At 55.7% G+C, this 19,363-nt stretch overlaps 2 protein-coding genes across 3 annotated transcripts in view; one reads left to right on the forward strand and one right to left on the reverse strand.

Annotated features, from left to right (window-relative positions):
* Window positions 1-1,460: 1,460 nt before the first annotated feature.
* MCAM (melanoma cell adhesion molecule) lies at window positions 1,461-11,149 on the forward strand. Of its 2 annotated transcripts, XM_086861500.1 has the most exons (15): window positions 1,461-1,707; window positions 5,443-5,570; window positions 5,677-5,890; window positions 5,982-6,052; window positions 6,134-6,221; window positions 6,313-6,492; window positions 6,571-6,698; window positions 6,821-6,980; window positions 7,071-7,192; window positions 7,426-7,564; window positions 7,696-7,817; window positions 7,897-8,032; window positions 8,665-8,809; window positions 9,214-9,331; window positions 9,944-11,149. In XM_086861500.1, the coding sequence occupies exons 1-15, from the start codon at window positions 1,641-1,643 to the stop codon at window positions 9,971-9,973; spliced, it is 1,848 nt and encodes a 615-aa protein (XP_086717626.1). In that variant the 5' UTR covers window positions 1,461-1,640; the 3' UTR covers window positions 9,974-11,149. The 2 variants fall into 2 exon arrangements, with proteins under 2 accessions (XP_086717626.1, XP_086717627.1); XM_086861501.1 differs by lacking the exon at window positions 9,214-9,331 and having other exon boundaries at window positions 1,476-1,707.
* Window positions 11,150-13,052: 1,903 nt separating this feature from the next.
* The window catches only part of CBL (Cbl proto-oncogene), a 34,160-nt gene continuing 27,849 nt past the window's right edge, over window positions 13,053-19,363 (reverse strand). The window contains exon 16 of the mRNA XM_086861504.1: window positions 13,053-17,241. Within this exon, the coding sequence (XP_086717630.1) occupies window positions 16,961-17,241 (281 nt within the window). The 3' untranslated portion in view covers window positions 13,053-16,960. The remainder of the gene's footprint in view (window positions 17,242-19,363) is intronic.

Raw genomic sequence — 19,363 nt, forward strand, 5'->3', positions numbered from 1 at the left:
GGAGGCCTCCCCTGCCCAGCGGCAGCACGAGGGCTCTGAGCCTTATCGCTGCCCAGCATTGCCATTTTAAGCAACTGATCTCCTGGGGAAAAAACTTAATCATTTCCGATGAATCACTGAGTGTGTTTGGCTGGGAAAGTCTTGTGTGTGGGGGGGTGCTGGTCAGGCATGCGGAGGAGGAGGAGGAGGAGGAGGGCATGGGAAGGGCCGCTGCATGGCACCAGCCGGGGAGCAGCGCTGGGGCTGGGGGCCAGCACAGGGGGCTGCCGGTGGGAGAGGTGCTTGGGCACTCCCAGGAGGAATGCTGTGGCTCAAGGAAACCCAGCCCAGCCCTTGAGTGGCTCAGGGAGGGTCCGAGGGATGCAGCCCGTGCTGCCGGGGGACAGGAGTGCTGCAGGAAATCGAGTGGATGTGCAAAACTTCAGAGCCTCTGGGCTGAGAGCAGGAGGAGGGCACTGTCACAGCTTCTGGCAGTTTGGGCAGCCCCTGGGTCTGTACTCATGTGTGCTGAACCTGAATCAGTGAGTTTTGGGTGTCCTGTGAATGGGGAAGCAAAACGCCTTTGAAGGGGAAGAAAACCTTTGTCCCCCAAGAGCCCTTCTGGCTCTGATTGACGCGGGGGAAACTGAGGCACGGAGCAGTGACACTGTGACAGGGCAGGGACGCTGGGGCCGGCTGTGGGCAGCACCTGGAGGGGTTTGTTGTGCTCCTGCCGGCTCTGCCCCGGGCTGCCGGAGGGGCCGGGCCGTGTTGGGCTGGGTGATTACCCCCGGATAATGGGAGCCTTGTGCAGCCCCGCGAGCCCCCCCGCCCCCGGCCGGGCTGCTGCCCCGGCCACCGCAGGGAGCAGCTTCCCACAGCCGCTCCATTCAACAACAGCTGCGCGGGGGCTCCTCACTCTGATGCCCCGGGGCTCTCCCCGGGGACAGGACGGGGCTCCCAGCGGGGCTGGGGGGACAGCGAGGCTCAGCGGGGCTGGGGTGCCGGCCTGCACACCCTGTGACCGGCCTGGGACACGGCCCCGCTCCGGCCCGCAGGTGTCTGTCGGAGCCCAGACAATGACAAACAGCGTTTCGCCTCCCTGTTTTGAGTTTGTCCTTGTTTGGCGTGGGTTCAGAGGTGACCCGGCAGCTGTGGCTGGGCTTTAGGGCAGTGTGGGGCTGGGGCTGAGCAGGGCAGCGGGTCACTTCTGATTATCGCCACTGCTACCTGCACGTTGGACTCTCAGGGGAGTGACTGTCGCCCCCAACACTCTGAAAAACACATCCCACGCTGCTCTGGGGCTCTGAGGGATTCCACCTCCCGCGCCCGGCAGTCTGCCCGCCTCAGCCCGTGCACGCCCGGACAGGCAGGAGCTGGCAGCTCCGCAGCCCCTCGGGCGCAGCTGGGAACGGCGGGGCCGTGCTGGGGGCCGGCCCGAGCGCTGCCCGCTGCCGTGCGGGGCCGGACACGGCGCTGCGGGGCTGGGCGGAGACGGCGCCCGCCCGGCTGCTGCTGGGGGGTGATAAGCGGCTGCGGGCGGTGGGCAGGCACCGCGCCTTCCTCCTCCTCCTCCTCTCCTCCTCCTCCTCCTCCTCCTCTCCTCCTCCGCCTGACGTCAGCCCGCGGCCCCGCTCAGTCTCGGGCGGCCGGCGGCGGGCATGGCTGGGGGGCGGCGGCCGGCGGGGCTCGCCCTGGGCTGGGGCTGCTGCCTCCTGCTCTGCTGCGGTGAGTGGCTGCGGGAAGGGCCGGACGGTGCGGGACCGGGACCGGGAAGGGCCGGACGGTGCGGGACCGGGACCGGGAAGGGCCGGGCGGTGCGGGACGGGAGGACGCGCGCACCTGCGGAGCGCTCCGGGGCGCGGCGCGGGGTCCCGCCGAGCCCTGGCAGGGATGTCCTTCGTCCGGGGGGACACCGGGCTGCAGCGGGGCTGGGCTTTGCCCCTGTGCAGCTCCCCGAGGTGGCAGCCGCAGGGAGGGGTGTCCCCGCAGAGCCGCGGCGGGGCCAGCGCGGGCAGCCGGGAGCGCTGCGCCCCTCGGGCGGTGCCTGGCGCGGCGCCGGGAATGCTCGGATCGCGGGGTCGGGGCAGCCCAGGTGGGACCGGCCCTTCCCAGCGTGCGTCCCCGCCTGGATGGCCCCGCGATCTAGGGTGGGTCTGGGTGCCCCGTCGCGCTCTCGGGGCCCCTCCGCAGCCCCCCCAGCGCCGGGCAGGTTGAGGGGTGACCCACGTGCGTTCAGCGCGCACCGGGGCGAGCTGGTTGTTGTTAGGAAGCATCCACCCCTTTCCTTCTAAGGAGTTTTCCCCTGAGCGCTGTGTTTCTCTTGGCTTTTTTTCGTGCTTTCTTTTTTTATCCACTTTCCAGTCCATTTTCACCCCCGGGGGGTGGCTGCGCTTCCTGCCCTGCCCCGCTCCCCGCATCCCGCCCTCCCCTCGCCGGGGGCCCGGGAGCGGTCCCGGTGCGCTGGCTGCTCCCTGCTCCGCTGAGCTGCGGAGGTGGCCCCGGCGCTGGGAACCTGCCCAGGCCGAGGTGTTGGAGCCAAAGTCAGGCGCAGACCGGAGTCTAGAGCAGGCTGCTCCCACCCCCGTCCCGTGCCGGGATCCCCTTCCCACAGCACATGTGTCGAGCCAGGAGTCTCTCAATGGTTGGCGGCGTCGGTGTATTTGGAAGCCCAGCCGCGTGAAAGTCTTGATGCTTCCCAGAAGCACAAGGAGCCACGGCCAAGACATTCCCAGGCCAGCCAAAGCTGCTGGAACGGGGGCCTGAGCCCACCCCGGGGCTGCCTGAGCCTCCCCATCCCTTTGTGCACCGCGGTCTGGCTGTCAGAGAGGTGTCGGGATGTTGCCACCGAGCTGCGGGGTGGGGTTGAGAGCTTTGCCTCTCCAGGTGCACATGACCGGGTCCTGACAGGGTGGTGGAGTTGTTTTGGGGTGCAAAGTGTTGATCCCCGCTGCAGCAGAGCCCTGGCTCCGTCCCCATGCCCGGCAGGGCGCGGGCTGGGTGGAGGCGTTTGGTGTGCGGAGGTGTTGGGCGCTGCTGGTGGTGCTGCTTCTTGCGAGGCTGGGGCTCTGCACCCTCTTTCTTCCCTCTGTGAAGAAGCCAGGGCGCGGGTGATGCTGTTCCGAGTGAGCTGGGGAACCCCGGCTCGGGGATCTGCTTTCCTAGGGAACAGGAGGGTAGCATGTGTGGCTGTGCCAGGAGCAGGCGGGATCTGGCCGCAGCTGGTTTCCCTGAGAGGGGAACACAACCCCACAACCTCAGGCATCCCACGTGTGGCTCCAGACCCCTGTGGTGCCCCTCGTCTCGCTCCGGGCCGGGGGCTCAGCGCCGGGGGCTCCGTGCCGCCAACACAGCCGCACTTCTCGCGTCTCCCCGCACACCTCGGCTCTGCAGGAGGCTGGCGAGGGACTGTGCTGCTCCCCACCCCCTTCCCCAGCTCTAAAAGCAAATCTTTGTTCTTGTGGAGCTCTGGCTGCCGGCCGGCTGTCCGCCAGCCAGATGGAAAAGGCACGGGGGCTCTCCTTCCTTCCCTGCTCGCTCCCTGCAGACGCCCTCTCCAGATCTCGAGGTCTCCGGCTGGAGCTGTGCCAGGCACTTGGGGCGGATGGAGCTCGGTGCTGCAGCTGGGCTGCTCCACGCGTGGCTGATGGATGTCCCCAGGTTCCATCACCAAACCTGCAGCTGTGCTGGGCACAGGGGAGGATCGCCAAGTCCCCGGAGCCTGCTGTGCCAGGCTGGCTGTGCCCAGTGCCTCTTTAGCCTGCCCACGCACATAGCAAAAGGTCTTGGAGCTGTAGAAGCGAGCCTTGTTTCCCCAGCCTTGTGGGGGATCTTGTGAGTGTCCCCTTGTGTCCCTCTTCCAGCGTGTCCCGGAGGAGTTGGGGAGCAGTGGGCCCTTGTTCCAGGCAGGGAGGGGGCTGCAGCGACCGTGTCAGCCTCCTCAAGGGCAGTGGATGGCTGGAGATCGCAGTTCCTCATGCCAGCCCCGGATGCCAGCCATTCTCCAGCTCTGAGCTCACGGTTTCGGTTGCTCCGCTGCCTGGTTGAGGGCTCTCATGCCGAGCGGGTCAGGGGGAGGGCCAGCTGCTCTCCCAGGGGCTGGCTCTGCCTGGGGCCCTTGCCAAAGGTCTGAAAATGATGGAGAGGGAAAGTCTGGCCTGGCTGCCTGCAATCCAGAGTGCCAGGGATCAGGGGAGGCTTGGTGGGATCAGCAGGGACACACCCCAGCCCGAGGCTTGCCCAGTTGTGCAGGTGCCCTCCTGTACCAGGCAGCCAAGTCGTGGCCATGCAGGAGCTGCCTCCTGTGCAAAGTTATCTTTTCCTTTCTATTCTCAGCCAGTTTCCTGTCCCTGCTGTGTGCTTATCTCTGTGACTTTCACCTGTTTTTCCAGCACCTTCTTTGCTGTGCCGTGATTTGCTCATCCCTCTTTGCCTAATGCCAACTGTAACACGCTGATGAGATGGGCGATGGCCAAAACCTGTGTGTTGATGAGTTCTGAGGTGGCTGGTCCTGTGTGTCGGGGCCTTTGCTGTGGCAGGAGGGCCCCTGGCTGTGTTTTGGCTTTGTGCCACCGCATACCCACTGCAAACAAAGAGCATTTTGTGGGCACAGCGCTGCCCTTTGAAGTCGCCTCGGTGGTGGCTGTTGGAGCGGGCGCTATCAAGGGAGATGTTGACACAGCTGCTTCCTCCAAGCCTCTTGTCCCCAGCTCCCATACCTGGCCTGGCTCTGTTGCTTGGGGACAGGCTGTTGTCCCCTCTGCAGGGCTGTGTGCCAGCCCAGGGCTTGCAGAGCCCCCTTTGCTTTGTCAGGGATGGTGGCGGTGACACTCCCATCCTTGCTGTGATGCCAGCCTTGTCTCTGCTCTGCCCGGCTGGGGCTGTTCTGCTCCCAATCCCTTGGGAAGCTGCTCCGTGCCCTGTCCTGGATCAATAGCCATTACCTTGCCATCCTCTCTGGAGCAGGGCCAGCAGCTCCATTACTGCTGCTGGCTGGGCTGGGAGGGAATATAGGGTGCAGGGATGGGCCAACTCCACTCACCAGGGTGCTGTGGGTGGGCAGAGCTGGGCAGGGAGCAGATCAGCAGCGAGGGGAAGCCTTGGGAATGCTGCAGGGATGGATGTTTTGAGTGCCAGGTTCCTGCTGGGGCGGCAGGGTCAGAGCTTGTGGAGGGACCTGGGAGTCCCCTGGTGGCTGGGGACATGCTGCCTCCCAATGGTGTCCTGGGGACACAGCTGGGGGGGACACAACATGCCAGGTCCCCTGGCCTGAGACCATGGGCTCTGTGGGTGCTGCAGGCAGCGAGTGTGGCTGTCACTGCTGCTGGGCTGGGACACGGTGTGTAGAGCACAAGACACGCTCTGCCCCACAGCTCCTGCGGGATGGAGATGGGGATAGGCTGTGCTTGGGCAGCCCATCGTTCCCTCTTCTTCCTGCCTCTAACAGCAAATTCTGTCCCACAGCTGCAGCCAGCAAGCTGGAGATCTCCATGCCAGCCGTGGTGGAAGTGGAGATCGGGGGCACAGCCAGGATCGAGTGCAACTTTTACATCCCTGAAAATGCTTCCTACACCTACATCGACTGGTTCTACGTGAGTGCTGGCCTGGGAGAGCAGCTCTGGCTGGAGGGCTGGGGTGGCAACCAGCCCAGGGCTTCCTGCCGGGCTCCCCAGCCCAGCCTCGCCCCTCTCCTTGCAGGTGGACCGCAGCAACAAGCAGGTGAGGCTGTACCACATCACGGCCAATGGCATCCTGGAGGACGACACTGACTACAAGAAGCGACTGTCACTGGATGGGGACAGGGCCCTGTCCATCAGCGCGGTGACAGCGCAGGACGCCAGGACCTTCGTGTGCCAGGTCGGGGCTGGCAGCTACGGCGTGGGCGAGAACAGCACCGAGCTCAGCGTCTACAGTGAGTGATGCAGGAGGGCAGCACGGCCGGGCAGCCGCTCTGCCAGGGATCCCATCCCTCCTAATGCGTGGGGGGTGGCTTCTCTTTCCAGAGGTCCCCAACACCCCTGAGATTGAGCCCGCCTCAGCAGGCATCTCTGTGCACAGCAGTGTAGTCCCAGAGGTGAGGAAAGGCTGCACACAGGGGAGGGGGAGGCTCCCTGCTAACCCTAACCTGTGCTGATGGCTGTCTCTGCCCCTACAGATTGCCAAGTGCACGAGCAAGAACAGCTTCCCACCTCCCAACATCACGTGGCACAAGAACGGGGAGCAGCTGCACGCCCAGGAGAACCGTGAGTTGGGTGGGGATGGGCAACCAGCTGGGGAGAGGAGGGGCTGGGGGCTGGCACCCCAGGAACACCTGTGTGCTTGTGTCCGCCGCAGAAGTGACGATCCAGTCGACGCTGACGCGCGAGTCGAGCGGGCTGTACACGGTGAGCAGCACGCTGTACGCGCCCGTCACGCGCGAGGACCGCCACTCCCGCTACCGCTGCACCGTGCACTACTGGCTGAGGGGACAGAGGCGTGCCCTGGAGTCTCGGGAGGTCCAGGTCAACATCTTCTGTGAGTCTGGGGCCGGGGGGGCCGCGCTGGTGCCCTGCGGTGGGGCTGGGCGCTGACTCTGCCCATCCCTGCTCCCAGACCCCACCGAGCACTTGAAGCTGCAGGTGGTGTCGTCCTCGGCGCTGGTGAAGGAAGGGGACAATGTGACGCTGGTCTGCGAGGCTGATGGGAACCCACAGCCCGTCTTCAGCTTCTTTAAGAAAAACGTGAGGCTGGAGGGGAGCGTGGCACCTCTCCCTTGGCAAACATCTCCTGGTTGCTCCTTGTCCCAGTGGCTGGGTGGGAGGGGGCCTGTGTGGGGCTGAGGACTTTGTGCCACTGTCTGCAGCTGAACGAGTGGCAGGATCTGACGTTGCTGGCAGAGCCTGACAGCGGGGTCCTGAAGCTGCACGAGGTGGACAAGAGCAGCAATGGAACGTACAAGTGCCAGTCCCTGGACCTGGATGATATGTCACAGATAGAGGAGGATGTGGATCTTGTTGTGAACTGTAAGAGAATGGAGACTGGACCCTGTGGACCTCATGGTGGGTGCTTTGTCCTTCCTGCTGACCCTGCCCTGGTCTCCATCCCTCTCCTAGACATTGAAGGGGTCCGTGTGAAGATGGAGCCGTCCTCAACCCTTCGTGAAGGGGACAGTGTGACGCTGAGCTGTGACGCCTTCAGCCCTGTGGGCCTGAAATACCAGTGGAGGGATGAGAAGGTGGGTACCTGAGCTTTGCAGCAAATTAGGCAGTCAGGACCTTGCTCCATCTCTCCTGAGAAACTGGGGAAAAGATTCCTTCTTTCATGGGCCTGCATTGTCCACCCCCATATTGTCACCTCCTGCCACTACTGCAGGGAGCTGCTGTGCTTGCAGGCTCCCTCCTTCTGCTTGGAACCCCCCTGGGACATGGGCACAGAGGGCTCATCACTGGGGACTTTCCTTCCCAACAGGGCAAGAAGCTGGTGGATGGGAACCAGCTCTACCTGAGCAACCTCACCTTTGAAACCTCCAACACCTTCAGCTGCAGGGTGATGGCCCCGAGCGTGCCAGGGCTGGAGCAGAGCAAGAAGGTGTCTGTGGCTGTCGAGGGTAAGACCTGGCATGGGTGCAGAGACCCCTGCCTGCCCAGCACCCATTCCCCCATGAGCTGTGGGTGCAGAGTGACCCCTGCCTGCCCAGCACCCTCAGGAGCTGTGGGTGCTGATGTCCCCTGCCCACAGGGAAGCCGCGGATCGTGGCCATCAGCTCCCCGCTGTACGTGCGCCAGGACGAGGTGATCAACCTGACCTGCAAGGCCATCGCCTTCCCCCGGCCCACCGTCCAGTGGAGCATCAACGGCACGGTGAGAGCTGGCAGGGGCCAGGCTGGGGTGTCCGAGGGGCTGCCCAGGCACTGAATCCTGCTCTGCCTGCCCTGCCCAGACTCACGAGTACATGGACAACCAGCACATCGCCAGCAACCTGACGGTGCGGGTGAGCCACGACCTGCTGCAGGCGGGAGCCATGTGCCGCGTGTCCAACAGTCTGGGTGTCAGTGAGAAGCACATCCAGCTGGTGGGTGAGTGTCAGGCACTGCTTTCTGTCCCAGGAGCCCCCAGCAGTGTCAGTCCCCCCGGCTTGGGTGCCGGCTGGGCCGTGCTGCCGTGGGGTGGCTGAGCTCGGTGTCTTTCCTCCCTTCCTGCTCTTCCAGATGGTTCCATCAGGAAAGGTCAGTCTGCTGATGGTGTCAGGACATCAGTTCTGCTCACCTCTAGCCTGGGGAGGGAGCTTGGCTGCTGGCTCTGCACTGCTTCTCTTGCAGCCTCTCCCTGCCAAGCCAGCAGGGAGGCAGAGGCTCTGTCCCCAGCGTTGGGAAAGCTGCCTGCTTGTCCTCAGCAAGGCCAAGTGCAGCTTCTTGCAGCCCAAACCTGCTGGGCAAGGAAGCAGAGGGATGGTCTGGAATGGCCTGCAGGAATTCCTGTTATCCACCCTCCTGTGGCAGGTGGAGCTTGGCAGCCCAGAGCAGAAAATCTGTGTTCCTACAGAAACTGCCCCAAGGAGCATTTCTGTACTGAAATCTGCATCCTGCTGGCAGCTGGGGAAGCACTGGAGTTATTTGGGAGAAGGGGCCCTTTCCCAGCACAGAAGTGAAGCTGGAGGGAGTCACAGTGAGACAGGCATTAATTCTTTTTCTCTCCCTGCTGTGTTTAGATCAAAAGTCAACAGCAGAGAGCCAAGGGGTGATCATCGTGGCCATCATCGTGGCCATCCTCGTGGTGGCCGTGCTGGGTGCTGTCATCTACTTCCTGCACAAGAAAGGCAAGATCCCATGTGGCCGTGCCGGGAAGCAGGACATGTAAGCACTGCCACCTGTCCTCCAGGGACCTGTGGGGCTGGGGGTGCTTGATATCACTCATGCTTCCCATCCCATGCCACCCCATCCCATCCCATCTCACCCCATCCCATCCCATGCCACCCCACCGCTCCAGCTGCTCCCTGCCCGGTGCAGAGCGGGAGCACGGCCTCGGGTCACCGCGGCTTTTCCAGCTTCCCACAGGGCACTGCCGTGCAGGGAGGAGACAGCAGAGTGGTAGAGCAGCCAAGGGCCCCTTCCCTGGGCAATCCAAACCTTTCTGTGAGCTGGAGCCTCTCTGACCCCAGTGCTCTGAGCCCCTGGTCCCAAGCCCCAGGGCTCGGCCGGCCACGTGCCCTGCCGGGTATTGCAAACGTGTCTCAAAAATTGTCACCTCCCTCCCCTAGCACAAAGCCAGAGGCCCGTAAAGACAAGATTGTAGTTGAAGTTAAGTCAGATAAACTTTCCGAAGAGGCGGGGCTCCTGCAGGGCGCCAACGGCGAGAAGAGAGCCGCAGCTGACCAGGTAGGACAGAGCGACGGGCACTGCCCTGCCCGGGCCGCACCAGGTAATGCTCTGCTCCCCTCCTCCAGCACTGCCCACCCTGCACGGGCCTCCATCATCCACCTGCAGCGCTCGGGGGGGCCGTGCCAGGGAGGGCAGGGGACAATTCCGAGAGGGGACAAAGCTCTGCTCCGTGGCAGTGCCCACTGCCTGCCCTGCTTGGCTCTGACTCCTTCCGTGGAGCAGCTGCCAGCTTCCCCGGGGGCTTTGGGACAAGGAGCTGAAATAGAAAGGTCTCTGGGCAGAAGTCAGAGCAGAGGCTGCAGGAATGGGTCCTCTGAGCCAGAGATCTTGGGCTGAGTCTTTTGGGACTTGTGCTTTCCCCTCCCCTGGGATGGAGCAGCGTTTCACTGTCTGTGCCAGCCACAGGCTGCAGCCCCTGAGCCCACTGTGGTTTTATTTGCCTTGGGCAGGAGGGAGCCCCTGCCTGGCTCTGCACAGCTCCCCTCAGGGTGTGTGCCTGTCCCCACCCCTGTGTGTGTGTCACCACCACACCTGCAGCAGAGGATTTGCTTTGTGCTCACCCCTAACCGTGTGTTTTCCCTCCCCCTTTCTCTTTCGGCGGAACTGAAGAGCGAGAAATACATCGATCTGAGAAACTAGAGAGGAAACCTACTAAGTGCTTTCTTCCTTCAAACCTTTCCTGCTCTTGGATTGCCTTCTCCCACCCCTGCTCCAGCCCCTGGGGAGCACGGCCAGAGCCCACCCATGTGTCACCGTGCTGGGGACACCTGCCTGACTCTCCTGGCCATTACCTCAGCCCTGGGCTCGCAGGTGTTGCCTTAGCAGCAAAGCTGGACTCGCTTTACTACTCCAGAGAAGCCACAGCAATATTAGGAAGAATTATATCCCATTAATCCCTACTTGGTGGAAGGATTTGAGGCTCTTTCAGGTAATCTGTTCTGTAGATGTTGTGGGAAGGTTTTGATGCATTCTTTGTACCCTGACCTTGCTCAGAGAGGCTGGTGAAATTTGGTTTTTGGGATGTCTGAGGCACCTTAGCTGTAGTGGGTGGAGGTTGGAGGAGAGAGGAGTGGAAGGGGGGTGTGTTGGAGAGGTGTTTGCAGCTTCTAAAAGGTTTTGAGTGCTTTGTTTTGTCTCTGAACCATTCCTGGGTCAGTTTATCCCAGCAGTGCTGTGATCCCACAGGAGGAGAGGACCTGGCAGAGCAAGGAAGGGGTGCCAAGCTCCAGAAAGGCTTTAGGGTGTGTGGTTTGGAGCTGTGCTGGCCCGAGGGGCAGGGCTCCCCTCTCCCCTGTGAATCTGGTTTATTGTAGGGATGCTGCTCAGCTGCTGCAGCAGCAGGACCCAGAGCTCCCACAGATTTAAATTCAATATTAGACAGGGCCAGTCAGTGACGTCTCAGGGTTTTTTTGTGCTCAGCCATTGCCAGCCCCAGGTCAAACTCCTCTCTGTGCTTCACTGGCACCTCTGGCCCCACGGTGAGGAGGGGAGATGGACAAGAACCTGCCACGAGCTTCTGTCCCAGCCCCTCGTGCCTGTAAATCAGCTCCTCTGAGCTCTGCTGGCCACAAGCCTTCATCCCCCGGCTGTCCCAGCCCTGACCAGAGGGGAGCTGCCCCTGCCTGCTACACGTGGTGTCCGAGCAAAAGCTTTGGTTTATATATATATATATATTTTTGTTGGATTGTGTGTACATTTCCAGGAGTTTTGTTTCGGGTTTTGTTGGTTTTTTTTTTTGTTTGTTTGTTTTTTGTCTGATAACTTGCAAGGTTTTTTTTTTATATATGTGAAAATAAAGTACAGATTCAAAGCTGAGTGGTGGAGTTTGTTCCCATAGACAGAAAGGGGGAAAGGACATTCCATAATCACCTGGAGGTTCCAACAGGACCCATTTATGCCCCTGTGGCTGCTAATAATACACTAATCACTACCAATGCTAATAAATCTGTTTATTCTAATAAATAATCCTAGTTTTAGGCTGTAAGAGGTGATTATACCACTGGATCTTTAAAAAAAATAATACTGTAAATAGAATTTGGTATTAGAATTTATTGATATTGTATTAGTAGCTAACACCAATACTCTAGATGCTGATGTGTACAGGAGATGATTAATAAACACTAATACACTACTAATTAATAAAAAATATTAATAAAGCTAATAACCAGCACCTGAGAGGACAGAGGGTGAATGATGGGTGACCCCACAGGGCCCTGGGGCTTTGGGCTGCCCTGGACTGGCCTGGCAGTGTTTGGGCACAAAGTGTCCCTTGTCCTTTGGCCCCAGCTCATAAGAATGAACTCCTGTGTCCTCATCTGACCCCTGATCAATTATTGGGGCCTGAACAGGACCTCAAATGACCCCAATGACCTGAAATAACACCGAACAGGACCTCAAATGACCTCACACGACCCCAATGACCTGAAGTAACCCCGAACATGGTCTCAAATGACCTCTCATGACCCCAATGACCTGAAGTAACCCCGAACATGGTCTCAAGTGACCTCTCATGACCCCAATGACCTGAAATAACCCCGAACATGGTCTCAAATGACCTCTCATGACCCCAATGACCTGAAGTAACCCCGGTCAGGGCCTCAAATGACCTCTCATGACCCCAATGACCTGAAGTAACCCCAGTCAGGGCCTCAAATGACCCCGAATGACCCCGATGGGGGCTTCAAATGACCTAAAGTAACCCCGAGGAACTCGGATCAGAGACTCCAATGACCTCAAGTAACCCCTGTGACCTCAAATGACCCCAATGACCTGAAATAACCCCAAATGGGGCCTCAAATGACCTCTCACGACCCCAATGACCTGAAATAACCCCAAACAGGGTCCCAAATGCCCTCAAGTGACCCCCTGTGCCCATTTCACCCCAGAGGGGTTTCTCAGAGAGGATTTTTCCATGTTCAGTTGTCCCCAGGTGGCCTCAGGGAACCCCCCCCCCCCCCCCCCCCCCCCAGGGTCTGTGGCTTCCCAATTGAGCCCTGGGACCTGAGGGTGCCCCTGTGTCCCCAAGTGGTGTCCCCTGGCCCTCAAATGTCCCAACCCTCCTGGCTCTGGGATGTTGGAGTGTGGCAGAACCTGGATTTATTCTGTTTGATATGTAAAATATTCATATATTGATATATATGAATAGCTATCAATGACTATTCAATTAAGATATTCAAATATATATAATTGTTTTCCTATCTCTATTAACAATATATTCTAATAATTCTATCCTAGAATGATGATAAATACACATGTGATTCTAGAATTGTGTGAGATATTTATTTATTTATGTAATTTCTATGCAGTAACTTTAAAAGGCTGCAAAATATTCCCATGGATTCCTCTGGATTCTCCTCCTGGGTGGTAAATTCGTGTCCTTCTTGGTCCTGATGGATTAGAGCCTTTTTTCATTGATTATCTCAGAATATGTTTAATTATTATAATCTTTATATAACTCTTTCCTGACCTCTGTCAGTGGCTAGGATAGAAACTTGAATTTAACAGTTAATTGTGGTAATAATTATATTATATATTTATATATATAAATATTGTATTTTATAAATACTATAAATATATAATAATAAATATATATAAATATATAAATATAATTATAAAAATATATAATAACTCCTAAGTCTGCAAAGGATCCAGGAGATTGAAATCCTAAAATATTCTTTTTCCAGCATTCAGAGAAGCACCACAACACACACACACCATCTGCTACAACAAAGGAAATTTTATTTAAAAATAAAACTTTGTTTTGTTTTCTTTCTTACTGACACAGGTGAATGAAATCCCAAACAAAGAAGCTCTTAGTGGGCAGCATACAAGGATGGAAACAATTAATAAATAACATTAGTATAACCTCTAAACATTAACAATGCATCTGCAAACAAAATGAGGACTTTAAACCAAGTGAACCTTAAAGCTCAGCTACTCTCTGTAAGAATATTTACCTTCTGTTTTTCCTTATTCTTTACAGATCTGAAAGGATTAAATACTGCTATTATAATTTTATATTAATGACACTATTATACTTTTTTTTTTTTAAAATATCTCGTGAAAATCTCAACATTTTTTTTAACACTGATATTTTACAAATTGGTATTTGTCATCCATGAGAAAGAACAACAGTAACAGCAGTTCTTCCTCCACTGGGAATTTCAAACAAAAAAGATTTCTAGGAGGAACTTTAAAAATAAATGTCCTTATTCCCCACTAATCTTTAAAGTGGCACCTTTGAGAAGGTGCCCTGGGAGTTGCATTTTTTCTTGCTCAACTGAAAAAAAAAAAACAACAACAAAAAAACCAACCAGAAATGAACAAAAAAACCCAACAAACCAATCAATCAAACCACATTTCCAGGCAGGAGCCCTCCTCAGGATTAGCTACAGTAATGTCCCCGGTCTGCAGGAGCCACATGCGGGGCCCTGAGCCTGCCTGGCCCCCGGGGAGGGCTGGGGCAAGGACATGCACAAAAAAAGGGCAAAGATTTGGGATTCCTGCTCACCTCTGGACACAGGAAATCACCTGGATCCTGCTCAGGAGGGCACCTCCCGCTTCCCACAGCTCCTGCTCCTTTTGGGAGTGCTTCCCATTCCTTTCTGGGAGTGTTTCCTGCTCCTTTTGGGGACAGCTGGAGGCCAACTCCAGCATTTGTCACCCCAACCCCACAATCCTGACCTGCCCCGAGCTCGGCACAGCACCAGTCCAGACACGGAAGCTCCACGGCTGAAATGCTACAAAACACAGTGTCAGAGTCCAAATTGAGCATTGCCCATCTCTCCTGCTCCTCCTTCTCACCCCTTCCCAAAGCAGTTTCCTGCTGCTTGTCCAGCTCGTTTTCCCAGAGGGGCGGATTCCTGGATCCAGCCTGGCCACGCAGCATCCCCTTCAGAAAGGCACTAGACATTTGGGTTGTTTTTCCTTTTTAAAGTAGCATCAGAAAGTTAATTTTCTTAAGATTAAAGAAGAGGGAGGTGAAGGGAAAGAAGAGCAATCGATCTTGGGCTTAGAAAGAACAAGAAAAATCCACTGGGCAGTGCCTGGATTGAGCTGGCAGAGCACAGCCACAAGACATGGCCAGGACTCTGCTGCCCTCAGTGGAATCAGCAAAATTCTTAACGTGTCTAAGGAAGAAAAGGCAAGACTTAAGTTTCTTAAATCAGTTTGAGACATAAACAAGTGCACAGAAAGGACACATGCAGAGAAATCAGTGATACATGCCACAAAGATCGCTCTCTAATCTCTAACACCTGAAACAACACCCACAGGAACATCTCTTGGCACATAGACCCCAAAGACAGGCCTGGAACAGCTCTGCCAAGCAGGATTTCATGGAAATTACAGCCAGCCTGCCCTGAGGGGCTTGCAGGGGACAGGGAATCACTGGTCTGGTCACACACACTGGGCAGGACAAGAGTTAAGGCTTTGGAGCTGCTGGGCTCAGCCCTCGCTCAGCCATGGCAGCAGTCACACACCAAACGCCTCCAGAACAACCCAGAGCCCAGGGGGAGAGTGAAAAAGAGGGAAATAAACCCCTCACCAAAGGGTTTGCACCTGGATCTCCAGGACAAGGGACTGTTTTTGGCTGCTCAGGCTCCCCTGTGTGACACAACAGCCACAGCTGTCCCCTGCTCCAGCCTCAGCAGCACCAGCGCTGGCCCTGCTCCTCCTGAGGCTCCCACACGCCCAGCACATCCCACAGGGAGCAGGGCTGGCACCCTGGCAGCTGCACTGGGCCACAGGAGCAAGAGCAGCTCTTCTTCCCCTTCTTCTTCCCCCTGTGCCCCACAGAGCACCCTGCCCACTGCCAGCCCTGACCCCAAATCAGCAAAGACACCCCTCAGCGTGGGGTCTCTGGGCAGGGCACATCTCCTCACGCTGTCTGAGAGCATTTTCCCCACTGCAGAAAGGAGGGGAAGAGTAAAGAGAGACAGTTCAGCCTGCCTGGAAGCCACTGCAGCAATTCAGAAAGCTGTAGGTCTAGAGAAAAACCTCTAATTAAAAACCCACTTTCTGCTCTGCTAACACTCCTGAAGGCCTCTCTGCCAACTGCAGCCATCTGGCCCAGCCTCTGGATTCCTCAAAAGGCCAAACTGCCCCCGGCTGCCAGAAGCACTCCAGCAATATTGCAACCTGCAGCCCTTAGCCTGGTGACCTCTGCTGACCTCAGGGAGATGCAAATAATGCTGGACATGCTCCAAAGGCCAAGAGCCTCTCAGGCTGTCAGGCTGTGATCAGTCTGTGCCTCCTGGATCTAAATCCTCTCCAAAGGAACCATCCACTCCTCCAGTATGAACAGAGTTAAGTAGCTGAGTAGGCAAGTCAGGTTTTTCCAACGCAGCAGCCGAGTTCTGACCTTTAAAACCATGTGATCACTTCACAAATACACATTTTTTCCCTGGGTCTGTTTTATCACCAGACCTGGCAACACCTCAGAGAAATGGAAATGGAAAGGAGAGCTCCTATGTTGTTTGGACAGCCATGCAGAGAAACTGCTGCACTTCTGTGACTGCAAAGCAGGTGAGATTCCAACAAACACATCAGCTGCATCTACCAATTCCACAAAACACCCTGGCACGACGATGGCTCCTGCAAAAGCTCTCTGGAGGAATGTGTGTCTGCAACAGCCACCATGCAATGAAGATAAATAAAACATCCTATTTACCAGGTGCAACATTCCTAGGGAAGAGCAATGGGAGTGTCCAGTGACGGCTGCTCCAGCCCAGCAGGGCCACAAATCAAATTTGAGCACTGAAGCACAAAATGCTCAAGGCTAAGAGAGGAGAAGCAGCAGCCCCAGTTCTTTGCTCTTGCTCAAATTCTTCGTCCCCTCTCCCACCCCTCAAAACCACGCCAAGCTCCTGCAGCTGCTGGAATCTGGTGCTGCCAGTTCAAGAGCAAACACACACACCAGAGAGAAATCCAACTCCCAGCACTGCCAGGACCAAAATCCCTGACAGAAGCTCACCCTGCTATCAGAAAATAGCAGCTCATCCAGCTATCAAAACCCCAGACAGAAGCTCATCCAGGTAGCAAGGGAGGACTGGAATCAGAAGCAATAACTGCTTTTATTACAGGCAAGAGGGACACACCACGGCCAACAGGAAGCAATCAAACGATTCTTCCAAGGTCTCCTATAAATTCCCAGCAGAAAGTGACCTCCCAGCTTCTCTAAAAAGCCTGAGCCAGACACACAGCAGTGAACAGATCCAAACCTAGTACCATGAACCACAGGACACACCACATCGACCTCGAGACTTTGTTTCTCTGAGCATCCACTTAAAATTCACAGCACAAAACAACTCCCCCCAGCCTCCAGGGCATGGGATCCCTTGTCACGACACCTTTGTCTACCAACACCCTGGAAATAAATCTGTTCTCTCAGACAAGAGGTAGGGGTAAAGGACTCCAAGACACACACTGTATAAAACACCTCTCCGTTTCATCCCACTGCTTTGAAATCTGGAACCACGAAAACCTGATAACTGATTCTCTTAAAGAGGCAGGACTGACCTCAGCATGAAGTCTCTAAAGGAACTCCCTTCCCCTTTGGTGCACAGCTGGGCAGCAGCTGCCCAGGCAGTTGGTCCACAGCAGCTCAGGTGTGGAGGTGCTCGTGTGCTATGTGGCCACGTGCGCCGGGGAGGAGATGGACACGAACTCCCGCAGAATATTCTTGGCCATCTCAATATTGTTATGTGCAATGACCAGAGCTTTCTGAATGTCCTGATATGAGTAGCCTTGGCTCATGAGGTTCTCGATCTCGCTGGAGAGGTGCAGGGAGGAGCTGGCCCCGCTGCTGGCTCCTCCTGCTTGGCAGCTCCCGGCTTTCCGCTCGGAATTTATCCGCCGGGGCAGCGGCTTTGGCGGCCGTTCGGGGACTTGGGAGCCGTCCGAAAAACCTGCAAGGAGAAACAAGTGCATCACTTCAAGGAAAAGATGTGGAAATTTTGCTTGGAACAAAGCTGAGATGACATCAGGGGGGATAAATGGCACTTCAAAAAGCTGTCAGTGAGCTCTGTCATTTTCTCCAGCCCTTTTATCCTCATTTCCAACTTGCTCAGCTTCCCCTTATGGGTGCAAAAACAGCTGTGGAGGTTTTTCTTAATTAGCAAGGCTCATCAGGCACATTTATTAAGACAAAACCATATAAAAAAATTATAGTATCTATGTGTGTAAGCAGAGCTCAGATATCAGCCTTAGAATGAGAAAAAATGACTCAGTGAATATTCAATTCACCAGACACCCTGTTTCCTTCCAGAATCAGACAGAACCCCCCAGATTAACTGTCCAGAGGCTGTTCCCTCATCTCTGTGTGCACAAACTCAGTCCCAACTCAGCCACCACAATTGCTTCAGCAACTGAATTATGCCTTCTGAAGGGTCAGCAACTGAATTATGTTCTCCTCTTCCTCTGCTGAAGCTCTCCCTGTCTAATGGCAGATCGATAAAGCTCAGCCTGTTCTGCTATTCCCTGAGTCACTCTGATGTGAAACTGCCCTGCAGCCACATCATGCAGTGCTGGGAAGAGGAAATAACAGCCAATAAACCAAACAAGTCACCAAACTCTCCAAGGAAAAACCACATTGTTTAATGTGCTCATCTAGCAACTGACCATTTCTGAGTTTTAACCTCCTGTATCATTTTTTGCCAATCACAGGAAGTTTTTCTGCATGGATATTTGACATCACCTTAAAGAAAGATTTATTTGTCTCCTGGAAAAAGTCCTCAGGGCACCCTACAGAGTTTTCTGGCAGCAGAACTGGAGTACAAGAGACAAATCATGTCCACACAATTCCTTTTTAAGAGTGGGCACTGCAGCCTGCTCCAAGAAGCAGCATTGTGGGGCCTTTCTGAAAAACTTGCACCAAAAGCCCTAAGACAGAGAAGGCTCTTCAGGAACCAGATTCCCTGAAGCTTCCTCACTGACCACAGCTCAGTGCAGCTCCCTCATCTTCACAATTCAAGTTTCTCACACATAAAAAGCTTTTTGTACATGTGAGAAAAAGGTCTGCCCACTCCTCTGCCCCAGACTGCCTTCTGGAATAGCTGTTTCAGCTTGAGCTGGATCAAGTTTCAGAGACCACGGGTCAGTCTAAAAGGACAACTACTAAGACAGTTATTTTGGTAAATCATTAATTAAAACTGCAGGGTCCAGCTCCTGAGAGAGCACAAATCTGCCAAGATGAATCCCACAGCAGTCAGGCTTGCCTGCACCAGTGCCTTGCTTTCCACAGCACTAACAATCAGCATTTTCCACATTTTCCATTTTCCTACCCCTAAAGCAGGACAACAGCAGTGTTATTTCAGGGCTGTAGAAACAAAGTGTCAATGATTAAGCTCAGCACTTCATCTGGGAGAGGGGGGTGGGACTCATTCTGGTCCTTTTTTATCCCCTTCAGCCAAATTCTACAGACACAGGGACAGATTTAAAAAGTGAAACAGGGAGGTGGGGCAAAAATAATGAACTTTTCTGCACTAGGAAGCTCTTCTCTGTGCTAAAGAAGGTCAGGGAAGTGGAATGGTGAAACAGGAAAAGAGAAGACTCATTGGGGGAAGGGGTTCTTGGTACAGTAGGTTCTGCCTCCAGAAGGAACAAGAAACTCATTCCTCCTCCTTGGCAAACCACCAGCACATTCAGACTGAACACCCCCAACAGGAAGAGTTTCAGAGCTCCCTTAAGAGCTGCTGAGCAGGGAATAAGTCAATCATTATTCAGAAAGGCTCTTGGAGACACGAGGCTTTAGTTTTTCCCTCAGAGAATGTGCCTTGCAGCCAGAAGGACACGATGTCCTCTATTCCCCAGGGACAAAAAGCTGACCTTGCTGAGCCTGTCCCTGCTCAGAGGAGCTGAGAGCATCGTGCAGAGCACTTGTGCCATCTGCAGGCACTGGCAGAGCCACAAGCCCTGCCAGGCCAGCCCTGCATCTTCCCTTGGAACAGGAGCAAAACCTGAGTGGTCTGGGTTGGAAGGGACCTCAAAGCTCCTCCTTTTAACTCCCACCACCTTCCACTATCTCAGGGT

This window comes from Cyanistes caeruleus, chromosome 23 (assembly GCF_971803275.1).
Source record: "Cyanistes caeruleus chromosome 23, bCyaCae1.hap1.1, whole genome shotgun sequence".
In the NCBI taxonomy this organism is placed as follows: domain Eukaryota; kingdom Metazoa; phylum Chordata; class Aves; order Passeriformes; family Paridae; genus Cyanistes; species Cyanistes caeruleus.